The 14,135-nt window shown below is 37.6% G+C and overlaps 1 protein-coding gene across 1 annotated transcript in view; it reads left to right on the top strand.

Moving 5' to 3' along the window:
* Positions 1-13,354, top strand: part of TAF2 (TATA-box binding protein associated factor 2) — a 72,890-nt gene extending 59,536 nt beyond the window's left edge. Inside the window, exons 24-26 of the mRNA XM_008143365.3 lie at positions 836-941; positions 1,581-1,700; positions 11,928-13,354. Coding sequence (XP_008141587.1) covers positions 836-941; positions 1,581-1,700; positions 11,928-12,190 — 489 coding nt within the window. The 3' untranslated portion in view covers positions 12,191-13,354. The remainder of the gene's footprint in view (positions 1-835; positions 942-1,580; positions 1,701-11,927) is intronic.
* Positions 13,355-14,135: the final 781 nt, after the last annotated feature.

Here is a 14,135-nt window from a genome sequence, read left to right as displayed (position 1 = left end):
GTTCACTTAAATAACTTCTTTCTTCCCCCAAAAAACTAGCAGACAGGAAAAGGTGAAATTTATTTTTAGCCCATTGCTGATAACTTATAGGCACTGGGCATGCCCTAATCTGCATGGTTGCAATAGCTATTAGTTTTCAGCTATAATATGAGCTACTTGTCTTCAGAAATCTAATTTTGATCTTAAATATTGCCGCAGGAAGGTGATCATCTTGCCAAGGAAGCATCATGTAATATATCAGCTCATCAGCAGGGAGTGAAGAGGAAGTCTGATACACCACTGGGGTCCCCACTAGAACCTGGTCAAATACTGGAGAAGAATGAGGATAGCAGTAAAGTCAAACTCAAAATCAGAGTAAGAAATACAGGTTAAACCTGTATTAATAGTGTAGGATATTCACCTTCTTGTAAATCTTTATGAATACTTCATTTTTCCTTAGGAACAGATGGGACAGACTGAATCATAAAAGAACCCAAATGTCCATCTCTAAAACATTCCAACCGATTGTTTAACTTCTATTGTCACATACTTCTTCTCTGTTTGGGGAGAAACTATGTGTGCACGATCTACCTCAACTCACTACTCTCCCATAACATAGGAATAGATTTTAGTTGCTGTTACATTTCCAGCAATTTCCATTCAGCTCCTTTTGGAGGCTGGACCACATAATCTTTTCTCTCTCTTATACTTTTTGAGAAAAAGAGCCTACTTTTCCTTTAAAGATTATTTGGGGGTATATCCTGTGGCCTCTCTGCTACTTTTCCTAAGAGCTAAGATCCAAACATAAAGTGATATAATGGCCCTTTTTCTCTTTTGTTCCATGTGTGTGTTTTAGTTTTCAAGTTCTCAAGACGAGGAGGAGATTGATATGGATACTGTTCATGACAGCCAGGCATTCATTTCTCATCATTTGAACATGCTGGAAAGGCCGTCTACTCCAGGTAAGATTAGTGTATTGCAGTTACTGGGCCGATCGAGAGTTCACAAGGTACCACTGTTCTAGGGTGTGTTGCTTTATCTTCAAGTGAACAACTGTAAAGCTTGAAAGTAGCCAGTATAAAATGAAATATTAGATTGTATCAGATTTAACACATATGAGCAAAAGAATAAATACATGAAGTGTTCTTTTTCCATTTTATTTTTTTAATATTTGGCATGCTTATACTTCTAGATTTGTTGTTTATTTATTTATTTTTACTTCAAAAATATACATATATCTTTAATATATTTTTATTGATTTCAGAGAGGAAGGAAGAGGGAGAGAGAGATAGAAGCATCAGTGATGAGAGAATCATTGATTGGCTGCCTCCTGTATGTCCCCTACTGGGGATCCAGCCTGCAATCTAGGCATGTGCCCTGACCAGGAAACAAATCTTGACTTCTTGGTTCATAGGTCAGTGCTCAGCCACTGAGCCACAGGGCAAAAATGTATTATTTTTATTATTAGAATTTTCTGTTAAATTGCTTCTGGTTTAAAGGCTAGCTTATAAAAACCTGCCAGGCTTTTTTCTTTTTTTCTTCCTTTCTTTGGGGAAACAAAGGAATTAATTCATCTTCTCCTTCTCCTTTGGCATTTTTAGGGCTCTCTAAATATCGGCCAGCTAGCTCTCGGGCTTTAATGCCCCAGCACTCACCAGGGGGTGATGGCACACCTGTCACAAAGCCCCAGTGGGGGATGGAACTGGCACGGAAGGGAACAGGTGAAATTATTGTGTTTTTTTTTGTTTGTTTGTTTGTTTTTGCTCAAGAACAAATCTGTAAATTTCATAAAGTGTCTTTTTTTTTGCATTAAATATTACATTTGTTTCAGGTATACAACATGAAATTTCTCTATTAACTTAAAAATACATAAAATATATAGATCTGAGAACTTGCTTTTCTTGCAACACATTGAATTTGTAGTATCTAACATAAATGAATGCACTACTATTTTGTAAGATTTGGAAATAACAGAAAAGTAGAAAGGAAGGAGGAAAATCATTTCATGTCATTTAAAGCTAACATTTTGCTCTTGTAGTGCTTTTTCTAAGAATATTATAATATGAAAATGCCAGCTTCAGTACAAATCATCAAATCTGAGCCTCTGTACTTTCATAAAATACACAAATCAACTACTTACTTCTCCTCTCTCCTTGCCCCTGAAAGTTTTATAATTGCTTCAATCATGAACCCTTAATGCTATGCCTAGAGAATTCACATGTTTTGACTTTTAAATTATTTCATACTACTAGGGCTTAAGTTTATGAAAGGTAATTCAGTTCAGATATGTTTATGAACTACTCTACTATTTTACATTGTCTTCTGCTTACTTTGTTCTTCTGTTTCTTGCAAAGAGAAGATTATAATCCAAATAAGGAGTAAACAATCAAAACTGCTGAAAAAGTTCAGACTTCAAGTTTTGGAGGAACAGAGAGTGAAAAACTAGATACATAAGCAAAATCACTTTTAATAAATAGTTTTTCCAAAAGTCATTAATCTGGCTTTAAAATTTCAAGGGATGGGTTTGCTTATATAAACCCTGCTTTTATGATATAAACAAAAGAGTTACTGTTTATTGATTTGAGGAGCGTAGGGAACCAACTGTGATTAAGGGGAGACTTCAAACAAAAGCAACACCTCAAAATATTTTGGTATTGTGACCCCAGGCTGTTGGGTGCTTATATCTCTTTGTGTGCTTTATGCATTCATTGTGGTAAGTTCATAAAATATATTTCAGAAGGAAACCAGCTGGAGACTTTAGCACAAGGGAATTTTTATATTTTTTTACCTTTGCTAGTTTTGTATTCTCTTGGCTTTTTAGGGGATTTGTTGTTGTTATTTTGGTGTAATTTTGCTGTATTATCATTATACTAATTAAAATTTTACTAGACATGAAAAATTTTCTGCATTTTTAAAAATTATAAAACTTAAAGTATTTCAAATCTCTTGTTATAGTTTGAGAGTGATGCTTCTGCCACCCCTTTATGCCCTTAAAAAAAATAAATTCTGTCTGAATTCTAACAGTCAAATTAATTCCTGTTTCAGAAAATAATCTAAATACATTTGTTTGTTTTTTTCTCAGTGATGTGGCACACTAACCTATGTAGAAGCAAATTTTTTTTAAATTGATTTCAGAGAGGAAGAGAGAAATAGAAACATCAGTGATGAGAGAGGAATGTCGATTGGCTACCTCCTGCACACCCCCTACTGGAGATTGAGACTGTAACCTAGGCTTGTGCCTTGACTGGGAATCGAACCGTGATCTCCTGGTTCATAGGTTGACAACCACTGAGCCACACCGGTGAAGAAGCAAATCTTAATACCTTTTTTGTGCCCACCAATGTGCTTTTGTATTATTGTGCCATATTTCTGGGACTCTCTCTTTGCAGTCTTGTAGTTTTCATAGCATCATTTGGGAAGACTGAGGAGGAAATACAGGGCGAGTTGGGGTGTTAGGGAAGCTTTAAAGTTTTAGCTTTGGTTGGTATCAGTGTAGCACCCTTTTGTGTCATGATACAAAATGTATACCAACATATTATATATAGACTGATCGATAAAACTTAATTTTGAATATATTCTTTAATGTGCCTTTGTAATTTCTTCAAACATATTTATGCTGTTCAGTGCCTTATGACCAATGAGTAAGTCTTTTACAAATGGTAGTGTTCCAAAGGTGTATTTCTACATGTATTTATTTGGGGATCTAAATATAGTTTTCCTGTAGATACATTATTATATTTGCTACGTAACTTTCCCAAACTACCCAACAAAAACCTTTTTAACTTCTACCTGAAGAACAGAAGTATGAAACCTAGGCACTGTGTGTAACAATGTTTGTGAGAGAAGGGGCACTTTCAGCTCCACCTTTTGGAATGTCAGAAGCACAACTTTAACCTAACCTAGTAAAGCTGGCAGTGAAACAGCAACTTCCCTCTTCCAGCCCCCAGCGGGAGCCAGGGGTCTCCTTTTCTGATCTTGGCCTGGGACTGGGAGTGGGGGTTCAGAAAAGGAGGCATCGAACACAGTGATAAGGAAAGCTGTGTTCTTAAGTCTCTAGGGATCCTCAAGTTCACAAATGGGTTTGGGGGCCTTACTCAGTTCGTTCAACTGAGGCAACTTTCATTTCATCTCCAGAAGTCTTATAAGGTTTTTTGTAGTTGACTGAAAATGAAGAGATTGCACATGAAAATCTCGGTTTCCAGCTTTTCTTGAAGAACTGAGAAGCCCTTTCAGGCATGGATGTGCTATGACACCGATTCCATTTGTTTGCACCTGGTAGTCTGTGCTCATTTATGCTGTCTCCTCAGGGCCAAAGCTTTTAAGTTTGAGACCCCTGTTTGGGTCCTTCAGAGCCAGCCAGTTGATAATTGAGAACTGCAATGTGTTGCAGATGTTATTTGGGAGGAGGGAAAGGGAATGGGGGTTTAGGTCAGATAAAGAAGAACTGGAAACTGTTTAGAGGAAAGGTCATGGTTTAACCTTTTCCCCAGTTTTCTCTTTCCTTGCATATGATAGTGAGAAAAATACTTTAGGGGTGGGATGATATATGTGTGGGAGGTTAAGCCATTTGGGACAAGAGAGGAGAAGCAGCAGGGGTATTTTTAATACCTTCATTACCTTATACTGTTTTCTCTCTCCTGAGGTCAGGAATGGGATTTGTAGAAACGGGTTTATGGTTCCCATGGTGACTTGGTTATGCATACCAGGCCCTCTCTCCCACCACTGCAGCCTGGTCTGCGGGCAGGCATTGCTGTGATGAAAGCGGAGAGGAGGGACGGGAGCAGGAGCCAAGGGAAACCCTAGTGGTTTCTGTGGGGAAGAAGAGGAGAGTTCCTGGTTGGGCCTGCTGTATTATGTGATGCCTCTGGCATAAGTCAGCAAAGCACTATTCTGATGCATGAAACCCTTTGAAACAAAAAAATCAAAAAGCTGAGAGCCCTCTAATTCTTTTGAAACTCTTAATATGAAAAACAGACTTTGGTCTTTTTCTTAAATTATAATGACATAATTCTGTATTTTTTTTACAGTGATCTAAAGAAACCAAAGAACAGACTTTACAATTCTCCTAATAGAAACTGCAGGTTTTGTGTTAAATATAAACATATATCTAATGTGAATGAATTGATCAGAATTAGCAGGTTATTCACTGTCTGTTACCAGCACTTTTGTGATGGGCTGACAAACTTCCACATTAGGTTTTCTGTTTGTTTTGCATTTGTACCTCTTTCTGTTTGTTTTGCATTTGTTAAATTGACTGCAGCAAACTCTTATCCATTGTGCATTTTATTTGGTCTCTTAAGAAAGAGGTTATGTTGGGTAGAATAACAAAACTGAACATCTGTTTGGTTCTTTCTGTATAATATGAAGTAGAAAATCATAATGTAAATTTTATCGATAGATAAAAAGATAGATATAGATATCTCCTTTTTCTGATATATCTGATACATCTGCTATCCTACAATAGAGACATACATTTCAGGTCACTGAAAGGGCTTTCATTAACTTAAAAATGAGTGGTGCCTAGCTTTGGATGGGCTTCAAGTTCCCAGCCATTTTATAAATGCCTGAAGTAATGTGTGAAAATGTTTGTGGTAGGGATGGTACTGTATGCATTTTTCTCAGTGAAAATTCTATAGATGACCTTCTTATGCTAGTGTGAAAGTAATCTCATATGTGTCCCAAATCTGACTGTTATATATACAATTCCACATGGGAAGGAAATTACATTTTCTTATCATGTTGGATTAGACCTGGTAAAAATTAGTCAGGAAAGATAGAGGTTCAACAAACAAAAAAATATATTGTCTATAATAAATGAAACTTAATAGCTAAAGGTTAAATAAAAGTGTAAATGTTGGTGGTAGTGATAAGAGTAACATTAGTTTTATCAGATGTGCTGTTGTTACAAATACTAGTTTGATAAATATTAGAATATGTCTTTGCACATTTGTGGGATAAATTTCTGGAAATGAACTATTTCAATCAAAGAGTAACATTTTCTTGGATAAAGCCAAATTGCCTTAACTTCTCCTTTTTAAAAAAATGCTTTGTTATGGAAAACTGAAGTAGTCAGATGAATACAGTGAACCCCCAGGAATTTATTACTCAGCTTCAACAGTGATCAGCTCATAGTCAGTCTTGTTTAATCCATACCCTTACCGATTTCCACCCTTCTGAGTTATTTTGAAACAAATCCCACATATTTTAAATAATTTTGTATGTATCTCTAAATGATAAGGGTTTTAAAAAGCCATGATCACAGTAATAGTCTTATACTTTAAAAAAAAAATGAGTTTTTGTATCATTAATTAGTCACTGTTTAAATTTTAATTGATTCATAGCTGCCATTATTTTTATTTTTAACAATTAATTTGTTTGAATCTGCATTCATATAAGGTCTGCACATTGCAATTGGCTGAATTGCCCTTTACATCTTTTTAAATTTAAAATTTTCAGTCGACCAGAAACCAGGTTTTTAATCTGTATTTTTAAGTCTGTACTTTGCTCATTGTATATACCTCTGGTGTAATTAACATGTTAGAGTCCTCTGTGTTTCCTGTACATTTATATTTGTATCTAGAAGCTTAACTGGATTCAGGTTTATGGGCGGTGGTGTGTTCTTCAATCTGTAAGCATACAGTATCTGTCTTTTTTATGAGGTTCAAGGCTTAGATTCATTAACTCTGAGGGTTGTAAATGGTGATATTCTAACTTATCTTTCCATTGTTACTTAGGAACTGGATTATTTTTATAAAGCTAAATTCCCCCTCATCTCTTATTTCCCAGTGGTGTAGGTCATCCTATCTAATAAAAGAGTAATATGCAAATTAAACATCACTCCACTACACCCACAAGCCATGCCCACCAGCCAATCAGGAGAGAGTATGCAAATTAACACAACCAAGATGGCTGCAGCCATGGAACGAGCAGGAGGCTTGGGTTTCCCTGGCAATGCAGGAAGCCAAGCTTTCCACATACCCTGGCTGGCCAGGCCTCCACTCAAGGCTGCAAAGTTTTAATTATAGAAGATAAATAAATCCCAACAAAAATGACGGCAGCCACGGAGCTGGAGAGAGCAGGAGGCTTGAATTGCCCCCGACGATGGAGGAAGCCAAGCTTCCGCAGCCCTGGCCTGCCTTGGTCTCCGCTTAAGGCTACAAAGTTTCAATTATAGAAGATAAATAAATCCCAGATACCGGGGCTTCCACTTGGGTCACCAGGGGGGCGTGGCCAGCCTGCAAACCACCACAGGCCCCTTGCCCAGGCCGCCCCACACCCCAAGGGAACCCCCACCCTGATCCGGGACACCCTTCAAGGCAAGCCAGCTGGCCCCCACCTGTGCATCAGGCCTCTATCGTATCTAATAAAAGAGTAATATGCAAATTGACCATCATTCCAACACACAAGATGGCTGCCCCCATGTGGCCACAAGATGGCCAGCAGGGGAGGGCAGTTGGGAGGGATCAGGCCTGCAGGGGAGGGCAGTTAGTGGTGACCAGGCCAACAGAGGAGGGAAGTTGGGGGTGACCGGGTCTGCAGGGAAGGGCAGTTGGGGGTGACCAGGTCTGCAGGGAAGGGCAGTTGGGGGGACCAAGCCTGCAGGGGAGGGCAGTTAGGGGTAACCAGGCCTGTAGGGGAGGGCAGTTAGGGGCAAACAGGCTGGCAGGGGAGCAGTTAGGCATCAATCAGGCTGGCAGGGGAGTGGTTAGGGGGTGATCATGCTGGCAGGCAGAAGCGGTTAGGGGCAATCAGGGAGGCAGGCAGGCGAGCAATTGGAAGCCAGCAGTCCTGGATTGTGAGAGGGATGTCCGACTGCCCGTTTAGGCCCGATCCTACCCAGATTGGAGAGGGCGGGCCTCTAGTATAGGAATAAGATAAATGTTTGATTCTCTCTATTTATTAATTTTCAAAACAGTGAATTGGCTTTCTAGCACCCTTCAGTGTGGGGATCAGTCAGTTCCGGTTCATTATCAGTACTCAGATTGCCCCATCTTTGGACAGTGAGAACCTCTTAAGTTGACTCTTGAGTCCATTGAGAAGGCTTTAACTGCCTTTGTGTTGTACCAGGTGTTTCATATTCATCTTGTGAATTATCTACCCAGACCTGCAATCAGTCATTTGTCCTTAGGAGCCCTGGTTCCCAACACCTTTATCCTTGGATCTAGCTACTCCATTGTCTTATAATAAGACTTAATACAAATCAACAGAAATTTAAGATTTATAATTAATCACTATATATTTAATGCAAAGTATAAGGCCCTTAGACAAGAAATCTGTACTTTTGAAGTGGTTATAAGTATTCCTTGGAAAAGAGTACACTCACACTCAGTTGCCCATTTGGCAGTTGCCTCTGCTGGGAAGTGCATTTTCCAATATAACCATTAGTTTTTCTGCAATCCAAGTAGGTTGGCAAGTGTTTAGGATTAGATGATGAGACTTTCCTCAGTGCAGAAAAGACTCCCAGTAGTGCAGACAGCCAATTGGAAAGCTACAAAGTTTGTTAATATAGACTGACCAAATAATGAGATCGGTGCTAAAGGAATTTGCTCATGAGGTCTTCATGTCTCTTATTATATTCCTTATCACCTGACTGTGTATTCCGTTTGATATGCAACTACTTACTTATACTGCATTTATAGAATTATGACCATATTCATGTAATTTATTTAAAGTCTAAATTAAAATCATAAAGTGCAATGATTTTCAACCTTTTTCATCTCATGGCATATATAAACTTAATTACTAAAATTCTGTGGCACACCAAAAATTATATTCTATTTTTTGCTGATCTGACAAAAACATGTATAAAATTTTGATTCATTCACACTGGATGGCTGTTGTTGTGTTGGCTGTTGTCATTTTTTTATTTGACAGTATAAGGGAAAAGAGGTCAGTGCCCCTGACTAAATAGTCAGGTATTGCATGTTTTTAAAATTCTTGTGGCACACCAAGTGTGCCGCGGCACACCAAGTGTGCCGCAGCACACCGGATGAAAATCATTGATATAAATTGATTAGTGGCATATTTCATTGATATTATTGATATAGTGGCATATTTCACTGATACTGTGAATCAGATATCTCTCAAATTTTTTTCTTTTTCTGAAGAATATCTGGGATACAGATCCCCAAACTTGATTCTATATTTAAGTAATCTCTTTATTTAGCTTTTGCAATATTATTAGTGTTAGCTTTACCAAAAACTTATGCATATAAAAAAATGTCATGTTATGGTATCAGGAACTTTATCTGACTTGTTTACTTGCTCTAAAAATTGGAACAGTGCCAGACACAAAGGAAGTACAGTAGTCAGTCAATACCAGTTGGAGGATCTATCACAGTTTCTGTGCTTTATCCCTCTGGCTTCAAATTTAGTGACCTTCAGTTGCATTTAGTTGGATTAAGTTCATCTGACATTCTATTTAAAAAGAAACACAACAGCTATATAATTCTGTTATATTCATTTGTTTAGTAAGCTTCGGCAGGGGTGAGAAGGTGGGAGTGTAGGGCTGCTAGACACTGTGGACACACTGGGATACAAAAATTAAAAAGATAGGCTCTCTGTACTCAAGAAGTGATGAGTCTAACGAAAGAGACCAAAGATAAAGGATGTGCTACGTGTGCGCTGTGTAACATGTAGAATGGTTAAGAGCACGGACTCTAGTGTCAGGCTCTGGTTTTGTAGCTCAGATCTGCCAGTATAACTTTGGGCAAATTATTTAATTTCTCTGTGCTTTAAGTTTCTCATCTGTGTTATGTTGTGGGAATATAAAAGAACTAATTAGGGTGGGGGGGCATTTTGGGGGAAAGTTCCCAGAGCAATAACATTTGAGCTGAATTTTAAATTATTAAAGAACCTAAAATGTTTTCTCTTTCCATCTTCCATCCTGTATGTTAGCTTATTACTCGGTGGAGAATTTTGCTTCTGGGTTCCTCCAACTTCCACCCCCAACTAATTTAAGCCTCTTGTTCTGCTCCTGCTCTATGTTTGGTCTTTTTACTACTCAGGTGTGGTTATTCCATTTCTTTCTTCTTTGCTATTTGTCAGCTCCAAGAAGACTTGGTCTGTCAGATTCATTCCTGATATTTATTAAATGAATGTGCAAGTTAGACAAGAAATAAGGGAAGGGCATTCGAAGCCCAGGGAGGAGCATTTACAAATACACGGAGTTGTGGGAGGGCTAGTTTAGAGTATACAGAAAGGAACAGCGGCCGATAAGGCTGGAAAGGGAAATTCAGGACAGATTATAAACTGTAAACAAAATGAGTGCTGAAAGTGATTTTAGAAAATGTCTGTGGTGATGCCTATTTAAAAAACAAACAAACAGTGGTTTGGGACTAGCTTAGATCAGAATTAGTGCTGAGAACTTATCTTTTAAAAAAGAAAAGAAATGACTGCATTTCAGTCCATTTTAGTGAAAAGCCTAGTTTTTTAGTTTGGATAAAAAAATATTTTTTCAGAAACTGTTTCACTGGAGTTCAAGGAATTTGGCTTTTATTCTGTTGCTAGAACTGAGCTTTTCAGCAGATAATTATGATCAGCTTTGTTTTTAGGAAGATCTCTATGTAGCGGGGGTCTCCCAACCTGATCACCATTGGCATTTGGGCCATGAGAATTCTTTGCTGTAGGGGCTTTCCTGTGCATTGTATGCTGTTTGACAGGATCCTTAGCCTCTACCCACAGGATGCCAGTCACACTTCCTCCCCCAATCCCATCCCACTGGTGACACCAAAATGTGTCCAGTCATTGCCAGATAACCCCTTGGAGTGCCCCAAGTTGAGAACTACTGCTGTGCAGCTTTGTCAAGTATGGATCTGAGTAGAAGACACTGCAGGCCAAGAAACCAGGTAATAGGAGGCTAGTCTAGTATTATGTAATCCAGGTGAGGTGAGGTGGTAGGAATTAATACACTTGCAGACAAGGTTAGGGGGCAGATTTAAGAGACACTTGTGAGAATCAACAAGACTTGGTAACCAACTAGATCTCGAAGGGAGGGGCTCTGAGATGATTCTTAGGCTTTTTTCTTAGTTGGCTGCATGTAAGGCAGTAACATTAACCTAGAATAACACAGAAAGAATTTTTCCTTAGGGCTTGGCCCAAGGAGTATCGTGCCTGGAGGAAGAATTTTTGGACACTGGAGTCTGAAAACTGTTGATTCCTAGACTGATAGAATGTTAGAAATGGAAAGAAGTTTTAAAGACATTTGATCCATTTTTTAGGTGAGATATAGAGAAGGATAAACGCATGCTGAAGGTTAACAGCAGAGCCTGTTCTGGAGCACAGGTCTCCTGATTCTCAGGTTGTGTTTTGGTTTTAATTATAAGACTCTTATCTTCAAGTAGACACATCCTCTTTATACACTCCCTACCTTTTCTGGGTTTCTTAAGCTAAGGATGTTGAATATACTTAAAGAATTCACTTTGCCTATTCATTCCTAGAAATTAACTTACTGAACTGTAGAAATTTGGGATTTTTTTGGATGTTGCTGTCAGTAACTTAGTATACTGTGGTAGGTGTGTATAAGTGGTCCTCCTGATGGCATAGACACAGCGCTACCACCTCCCTACCCCCAATAGCTTAGGGCACAGCTGTGGTTAAAGGAGCTATGTTTTCATTGACCAATGTGGGTCTTAATCTATAACAGTGTAATCATTATTGTCTCTTCATAGTACTTTAAAATAGTAAATATTAATTTTTAGAAGATTGTTTGATAACACATTTGTATATGTCATAATTTGTATAGACTACAGGAGTTGAAATAATCAACTTCCTGGCCACGATGCTGAAAACTTGTTTGTGTATACTTATTTGGATGATACTTCTGCTCCTAATTATGCCCATGAAAGTAATAAACACTTAGGAATCCCTCTGTTCTATACTCCCTCTTACTTTCGTTTCACTTTCCTTGTTATCAACAGGAATTCATTTGGGTGTTTTTAATCTTGAAGGTAAAGAGCAGTCACCTTTGGAGATGAGTATGCATCCGGTTGCAACAGCTCCACTCTCGGTGTTTTCTAAGGAATCGACGTCCTCCAAACACAGTGACCACCATCACCACCACCACCATGAGCACAAGAAAAAGAAGAAGAAGCACAAACATAAGCATAAGCACAAGCACAAGCATGAGAGCAAAGAGAAGGACAAGGAGCCTTTCACCTTCTCCAGCCCTGCCAGCGGCAGGTCTATTCGCTCTCCTTCTCTCTCGGACTGAGACCTTTGCCTCTGTCCGGAAGAGGTATAACTGAAGCTTTGGCCTCTGTAAAGAACGATAAAAGGAAAAAAATATGCCTCTCAGAGAAATTCAGAATCCATTTAAATTCTAAATATTTGATTTATATTATTTACACAGTTGGGATGTGATAAGGAAAATGTGTTTATGTTCTGAATAAACCATTTCATCCCATTACCTCCTTAAAGCGTGCGCACACAACATGCACCCCACACACAGAGCAAATGCTTTTTCATACAGGCCCTCATACCCACTGGCAGTCCCCATTCACACCACGGACTCCATGTGTGCTGCCAGAAAGTATGTTTGAAAGCCTTTGATGGATGTTATCGAGCAAAGTTTTAAACAGAAGCTACTGCCAAGCCTGTGCTGGAACCACTATTTCCAGTGACATATTACATAACACCATTTGGAACTACGGAAGAAAACAGAAGCTTTTCTATAGGAGTCTCTCTATTGCATGTTTTGTGTGTGTGTTAACCATAGAACCTAAGCATCAGAATTTATAAACAAGACTACATGGTATTTTCTTTTGCCCTAAAATCCTGAAATTTTTGGAAGCAGCTTTACAAAAAAAAAAAAAAAAAGAAAGAAAAAATTTGAAAAACTCTTTTGATAATGCATTTGGCAATTATGATGTCGGAATTTAACAGAACTATCAGATCCAGTTCTTAAATCAAGATGTTTAAATTATGTTATTTTTCATTAAGTATAAGTGAATATGTCCATACGTAGAATATATTTGCTAAATGTGAACAAATTACACACCCAACACATTCTAAAATTATTTCTCTGTGACACAAGTTTTGATACATTAAAATGGTGTCGATAGACTATTTACTAACTTGAACATAGACAATTTGGCCTTCATGTGAGTATACACAGGCATTTAAAAGACATGAACATTTTGGCTTCATACTTCAATAGTTTGTATGTTTTTGTTTTTATTTCTGAATTTACCATGTACTTTATTGTTTAAAAATTTTTAATATGTGTTGTATTTTTATCCTTTCCCTTATCAGTAAGAAGTTTGGAAGATACTTCTTAGACCCAGAATAGATATTTCAAAGGGATCCAATAGTTAGATTTTTCAATATACTTTTATTGTATTTAACTTGTTTAATAAATGACTTTTTAAATGGATCATTCTGCCTTTGTATCTTTCTATATCTTTTGTTTCCTTTCTGTCTGTGTTCATAGAATACCTACCCACAAAGTTTGTATAGAGCTTCGTGGATAGGTGGGATTTGCACTGGCCCTTTTAGGAAGAATGATTTTGGTTGGCAGAGATGGGGTACGGTTCTCTGAACAAAAGAAATATTATTTTAAAAAATATGGAAGAAAGTAAGGGCATGCTCAGGAATTGTAAACCAGCATAGTTGGCCAGGAGTATAAGTAAAAGGGAATGTGATCAGGCATCGAAGGACCTAAATGGCACTGATTTAAAGATTCCAATTAATTACCTGTTGACTAACTGAAATTATTCTTGGAAAAATGGAATATTACAGTGTGCAGTGATACCATATATGGAATTCCCAACTTTGAAAATAGTAATGATATATTTTTAAATAATTATTTGTAGGAAGACAGTAACAAATAATAGCTACCTACATAATTTAAGCATCTCATGTATTCAGCACTGTATTGGGCACTGTTATTTCTAAATAGCATATTTATATTGTATGTTTCTTATGAGCAACTTTTTTTTTTATTGTGAGCTTTCAGTTATTCATGCTGATGACTAGGAGCAAACTATTTTTTATTTTTGTATAGTTTATCTTTTATGACTACCACATTTTGTGTCATACTAACAAATGTCTTCCTCAATGCATGATTATGAAAGAATTCTCCCATTTTTTCTATTTTAAAAGTTTTATGTTTTAGGTTTATATCCTTTATTCAACTGGAATTCATCTGGAATTTATTT

Source organism: Eptesicus fuscus, chromosome 19 (assembly GCF_027574615.1).
Source record: "Eptesicus fuscus isolate TK198812 chromosome 19, DD_ASM_mEF_20220401, whole genome shotgun sequence".
In the NCBI taxonomy this organism is placed as follows: domain Eukaryota; kingdom Metazoa; phylum Chordata; class Mammalia; order Chiroptera; family Vespertilionidae; genus Eptesicus; species Eptesicus fuscus.
The sequence above is the reverse complement of the archived record's forward strand: the minus strand, read 5'-3'. Positions and strand labels throughout refer to the sequence as shown.